This window comes from Lagopus muta, chromosome 5 (genome assembly GCF_023343835.1).
Source record: "Lagopus muta isolate bLagMut1 chromosome 5, bLagMut1 primary, whole genome shotgun sequence".
Taxonomy (NCBI): domain Eukaryota; kingdom Metazoa; phylum Chordata; class Aves; order Galliformes; family Phasianidae; genus Lagopus; species Lagopus muta.
In genome coordinates this window covers 53,473,066-53,479,169 of record NC_064437.1, presented here as the reverse complement: position 1 = coordinate 53,479,169, position 6,104 = coordinate 53,473,066, and the positions used below count along the sequence as shown (strand labels likewise).

Genomic DNA, 6,104 nt, shown 5'->3' with positions numbered 1-6,104 from the left:
GCTCGGGGTGCCGGCCCCCCCAAGACCGGCTGGTTCAGGGGTACGGGCACTTTAGGGGTTTGGGGGCACAGGAGGGGTTTTGCCGGCCCTCGCCCTCCGGCAGCAGCGCTGGGAGCCGCCCGGGAGTCGCGGTGGGTCAGTCCCATAGGGCCCGATCCGGCGCCGTCACCTACTGCTGCTGCGGAGAGACAGAGAGAGAGACATTAAAACAAGGTGAACAAATAAGGAACCCCACCCGGCCGAGCGACCTGCACTGCGAGGGAGAGCAAACCCCGAGCGATACCCACCCAGATGGGGAACAAATGCTTGGCAAACGGGGGGCACAAGCCGGTCCTTGGGTTTGGAGCTAAAAATATATAAAAGCTTTTTTTTTTTTTTTTTTTTTTTTTTTTTTTTTTTTTTGGTACGAAATGAAATCACCCCAATTTCAGCTGCCTTTTTTCTTTCTTTCTTTTTTTCTTTTTTTTTCTTTCGGTACGCAAATGCAATCGCCCCGATCCCGGCTGTTTGCAAATAGGGCCGAGCCAAAGGAGCACGCCGCAGCCCTTCGTTGGAGGCTTTATTTACCAGCCCGCCCCATCCACGTGTGGCAAACGAGAAGCTCGGCCCCGCGTCGCCTCTGTTTGCACACAGGAGTCCATAGATCCCAAATCCAAATGAACTCCGAGCCTTTTTTTTTTTTTCTTTTAATTTCTTGGTTATATTGAATTGTAGTGTTTGCAGCCTCATTAAATCCATTCCAAGACAAAAGGATAAAAGACTGAGGGGAGGGAGGGAGTGGGGGGGGGAGGGGGGGGGGAAAGGGGGGAGGGTGGAGAGGGAATGGGGAGAAAAAAGAAGAGATAAAGCAAACAAATAAAGCCCTTTAACTAGATCTTCACATAAATGTCACAGTTTCTCAGCATTTACGATGTGCCTGTTTAGCATAAAAACACTTAAGGACAAGATTGAAGGCTTTGCGAGGGATCTGGACAGAAGTCAAAGCTATCGTTGGGAGGGGGAAAAATAATAATAATAATAAAAAAAAGGGGATGGGGGCGTGGGGGCGGAAAACAAGTGCTCTTCCAAACGGTACGAAAGAAAAGTGGATTTCATTGTAATTCATAGGCTTGTTCCAAATACCAAGAGAGAAAGCGAGAAGAATAGAAGCGCACAGATGCCCCGACGAAGGGAGAACAGCTCTGCTCCTATTGTTGCGGAGTTAAACAGTGGAAGGGAGGGTTAACCTAATCCATCAAATTGTCTGGAAATTGTGAAGAAAATTCAAAAACCATATGGTCTCCAAGCGCTCGCCTTCTCTGTGCTGCGGAGGGGCACGCTTGTTTCAGCATGGCGAACCGCAGGAGGCTGTATATGCTCCATTGTCGCTTGTCACTTCAGAGAAGAGGGCTCATTTGTCCCCAGTTTTCATGCTTTACGCTAAAAATTACAACCCCATCCATTCTCAAAGAGGAGAAAGATTTATTTAGCCTCGGAGAAACTGGACCGAAAAAAAAAAAAAGACCAACCCAGCCCGCAAAGCAAAGCAGCCCCGTGCTATCCGGGCACTGCTCGGCGGAGCCGTGCCACTGTACACCAGATTTGTCTTTCTCACATAAATTTTGCGAAGAATAGGGAGAAACGCGCGATGTGAGCCTGCAAAGGAGGGTCACGGTGCCAAATAGGGGAAGGGGCTTCATTTCGGAGGAGGGGAAATAAATAAATAAGAAAAGAGAAAGGAAAAAGAAGAAAAAAAAAAGGAGAAAGGAAAAAAAAAACGGGGAGGGGGGAGGAAGGAAAAGAAAAAAGAAAAGAAATAAAATGAAAGAAAAGAGAGAAGGAAAAAAAAGAAAAGAGAGAGGGAGAGAGAAAAGGAGGGGGTTAAGGGGTACCGGGCCCATTTCCCAGCCCCGCGCCCCGCAGCCGCGCAGCTTCAGGCCGGCGGCGGGCGGCTCCCCCCGGCCGCACAGCCTTTGTCCCGGCGGGTGGGGGCGGCCTCCTCCCCTCCCCTTTTCCCCCCCTTCCTTTCCCCTCTGCTTCGGCCGTCGGGGGGTGCGGAGGTGCGCGGCGCTCGGCCCCGCGGTGGGGATGGAGCGGCAGCGCCGGGCTCGGGGAGAAGGAGAGGAAGAAAAAGGAGCCCGAAGGCTGGAAGTTCTCTCAGGTGCTCCTTCCTTCCCCGCGGGTGCTGCGGCTCAGGGAAATCGAAATGAGAACGGGGTGAGGGTTCCGGGGGGTTCAGCTCGCAAAGAAGGACGTCGGGAGGGTATTAAAATGGTAAAGATTTTATTGTATCGGAAAAAAAAAAAGGAAAAAAGGAAAAAAAAAAAAAAAAAGAGCTATCTGTACAATTCTAAGAGACGGTAAATAAAGCGACACTGTCCCTGTCGGAACTTAAATAGCAGGCCTGTCGGGTTTGTACAATTCAAACGAAAGAAAAAAGGGGGAAAAAAAAATAAACCCAGATCTTAAATCTGTACATTTTATTTTAATTTACAGCGTAATATTTAAATGTATCGATCTCGGGGTTCGCCCTTTTTATTTCCGGAGCATGCAAAAAAATTTCTAAAAAGAGTAAAAAATAATTCTAGGATTTTTTTTAATTATTATTTTCTTTTCTTTTTTTTTTTTTATTTTGTTTTGCTTTGTTTCGTTTCTTACCACCTTCATATCAAAAATACGAAAGGCAGCTTTTTCACAAAAGCACAGCGATAGCAGGAGAAAAAAAAAACGGTAAAAATAGCCTTTAATGGGTAAAACGAGGCAGAAATCGCACGGGGGGCAAATCTATGCTCTAGGGGAAAAATGAAAAAGGAAAAGAAAGGATTATAGTATTCAGCTTGCGTTATAACCCGTCCCCAAGTTCCCAAAATTGCGAAGGGAAAAAAAAATGTTTTTTTTTTCTAAGGGGAAAAAAAAAAAAAGCATCAAATCGATTCGTGCACATTTGAGACATGCAAGGAAGGAGAAGTCGCGAATTTTGTGCGGTCGCCGGGTTAAGGATCACCCAAATTTCCCCGAACGTGGCTCGTTTCGGCGCCCAGAACTCGGCTTGGCGCCGGGTTATGGATGAAAGAATGCCCGTGGTTAGCTGGTACAAAAAGAAATCGTAACCGAAACCTCGAAAAGAAGGGGGAAGGAGGAAAAAGAAATCCAATATATACGTTTAAATATTTATACAGAAGCCGTCCGTAATTGCACCATTCCGAAGATGTACGGGCGGAGGGACAGACCGACTCTGCGCCCTACGGTTTGGCGGTGTGGGTGAGCGCAGCCGCTTATTGCTGTGACCGAGGAGAGAAGCGGCCCGGCCCGGCCCGGGGGTGCCGGGTTGGAGCTCTCGATTTGACGGGGGTGCGTGTGGGGGGAGAGCGGGGCGACGGGCCGGGGCTGGGGGGCGCGGGGGGGGAGGTGGGAGGCCCGCCGGCCGCCCCTCAGTCATCCACGTCGATCTCCACGTCCTCCTCCTCCTCGTCCTCCTCCTCCTCGCTGTCCCGGCGGCTGCGGGGCCGCTCCGTGGGGGGCGAGGCGGGGCGGGGCGGCGGCGGGGCGCCGGGATCCCGGGCGGCGGGGGGGGGCGGCGGGGAACCGGGCCGCGCTTTGCCCCGGCCCTCGGCGCTGGGCTCCAGCTCGGCCAAGGCCACGATGTCCACGGCGGGGTTGGGGCCCAGCTTCTTGGCCGACTCCACGTCGGCCTTCATCTCCTCCAGGTCGCGTTTGAGCTTGGCGCGGCGGTTCTGGAACCAGGTGATGACCTGGGCGTTGGTGAGCCCCAGCTGCTGGGCGATCTGGTCCCGGTCCGCCGGCGACAGGTATTTTTGGTAGAGGAAACGCTTCTCCAGCTCGTAGATCTGGTGGTTGGTGAAGGCCGTCCGAGACTTCCGACGCTTCTTCGGCGTCTGCCGCTGCCCGAAGATCGTCATCCCGTCCCTTCCTGCCGACGAGCCGTCACATTGCCACCTCGCCACGAACAATCCCCCGGCCCCCTTCCCCGGCCCTCCCGGATCCCCCGCTCCTCTCCGCGCGCCCTCGGCTGCGCTCACCGCCGCCCCCCGACGGGACCCCCGCACCCCGTCCTCGCCTTACCTTCGGCCGCCTGCAGCACGCTGACTTCCAGCCCCTTGAAGGTTTTGCTGGCCAGCTCCTCCAGGGCGCACAGCGGCGACGTCTGCGAGAGCAGCGCCCGGCCCGAAAGCGGCAGCCCGGCCGCGGGGTGCTTCTCGGCGGCGGACAGCAGGTGGGCCGTCCCGCACAGCGCGTAACTCCTCCGCACCGACGGCTTGTTGAGGATGTCCTCGATGCTGAAAGGGGTGAGGGGTTTGTTGGAGTTAGCCGGAGGCGGGAGGTGATCCAAAGGGCTCCTCCGTCGTTCTTCCCCCGAGGAAGGCTTGGCTTCTTCTTTGGAAGTCATGGTGGGGCCGGGCGGCGCGGGGCTGCCTTCCCCACCCGCTCCGGGGATGCGCTGCCGCGGGGAGAAGAGCTCTGGGAGGCGGCGAGCAAAAGTTGAAGCGCAGCTCCGGGTCCGGCCGCGGCCACGTCGGGGGGGGAAGGGGGGCGGCCGCGGGGAGCGGAGCGTGGAGCGGAGCGGCCGTCGGTCCCGCGCCGGAGGTGGTCGCGCCGCGCCTCTGTCCCGGGGCTTCGGGAGCGGATTTTTTCCCTCTCTCTCTCTCTCTCCTCACTCTCTCTCTTCTCTCTCTTCTCTCTCTCTCTCCCTCCTCTCTCTCTTCCTCTTCCCGGCTGCTATTTTAAGAAACACCCCAAATCGCTGCACTTTCCCTGCCCTCCCCCCCAGAAAAAAGAGAGGATTCCTCCCCCCCCCCCCCCCCCCCCCCCCTTCCCTCACCTCCCCGGCACGTAATCAAAAATTAAAAAATAAAAATGAAAAATAAAAAAAGATACATAGAAATGTCTTAAAAAATGAAGACTTCGAAGAGGGGCAGAGCAGCCCTCGCACCGAGCCCTCGGACCGGGGGGAAAGAGGCGAGAAGAGACGGGGTAATTGACTATTGCTAACAAGTTATTGTTGATTGGGAGGTAATCAATTATCTTCAATGACACTTTTCGCCCTCTCTCTCTCTCGCTCGCTCTCTCCCGCTCTGTCCAATGCAGGCTTTTGCAAGTTCGGAGACCCATTAATTAGGAGGCGGTATGGAGGTGGAGCCCGGTTGAATTATAATGCTGAATGCACTTGTCATATTCGGGCCCTGCTATTTGTTAGGACATATATATTTTTAAATTACATTACAAAGCAGCCTTTATTGCATCGGGGTAATACGGCACAGTGAATAATAATAATAACAAAACAAAATACGGAGGCGTCTTTTCAAAAATTATTTTACTTTATGATTACTATTATTATTTTTAATAGAGATTTTTTTTTTTTTCTTTTTTCTGTTTCTCCCTCCTCTAAATCTCGGCTTCTACTTCATTTCAAACGTCTCTCTCCGGCTCAACCCGGAGCCCTTGTGCTGTTTTAGTGAGGGGAAGAAAGGGAGAACGTGTCTCCAGGTAAGGCAGTCCTTTCCTTTCCAACGAAACCCGAACACCGCTGCATCGGTGGTGCTGCTGTTTCCCGGCGCCCTACACCAGAGCGGGGCGCGGGGCCGTGGGGGCTCGGACCCCCACTGGAAGTTTCTGCGTGTGGGGCTGCGGTCTCTCCAGCGGTTTGGAGGCTCCCGTGAGGGGAGGGCTTGTAATTTGTTATAGGGCCAGGAGACAAAGCACGGGGACCGAGGGGGGACGGCCGGACCATGGAGGGGGGGGAAAGGGGGGCAAATGTCCGCAGTTCTCCCCGCACGCAACCCGCGGCTCGACGGGGGGGTCCGGGCGCTGCGGGAGGAGATCCCAACGCCGGCTCCGGCCCCGACTTTTCCTCCTCATCCCGGCTGGCGACTCCCAGGCCGCTGTAGGTACCAAACAAGCACAAAAGAAGCAAATGGCTTCTCTCCTTAAAGCGCCCTCTTCCCATTTTTTATGGCTCTCTGGGAGTCTCTTTATGCAGTGACCTATTTTTAAAGGCCTATATTGGGTTATTCATCATATCAAATACTGCGAGGAGCTGGGGGGGAGCCGGTCGGGGGGGGAGCGAATTACAGTGATTCTAAATCGCCGGGCTTCTTTGCTTTGCT

General features: G+C 54.0%; 1 protein-coding gene across 1 annotated transcript; it reads right to left on the bottom strand.

The window, feature by feature from the left end:
* Positions 1 to 3,410: 3,410 nt before the first annotated feature.
* LBX1 (ladybird homeobox 1) lies at positions 3,411 to 4,755 on the bottom strand. The gene is made up of 2 exons (XM_048944827.1): positions 4,063 to 4,755; positions 3,411 to 3,910 (listed from the first exon to the last, which is right to left on the bottom strand). Exons 1-2 carry the CDS (start codon positions 4,385 to 4,387, stop codon positions 3,411 to 3,413), a joined length of 825 nt encoding a protein of 274 aa, XP_048800784.1. The 5' UTR covers positions 4,388 to 4,755.
* Positions 4,756 to 6,104: the final 1,349 nt, after the last annotated feature.

Bases quoted from the DNA above. Each gene is read 5' to 3' on its own strand.
- LBX1 (XM_048944827.1), bottom strand. From the start codon at position 4,387: ATGACTTCCAAAGAAGAAGCCAAGCCTTCCTCGGGGGAAGAACGACGG. The intron at 3,911-4,062 runs GTAAGGCGAGGA...GCTCGTCGGCAG, and splicing joins CGTGCTGCAGGCGGCCGAAG to GAAGGGACGGGATGACGATC.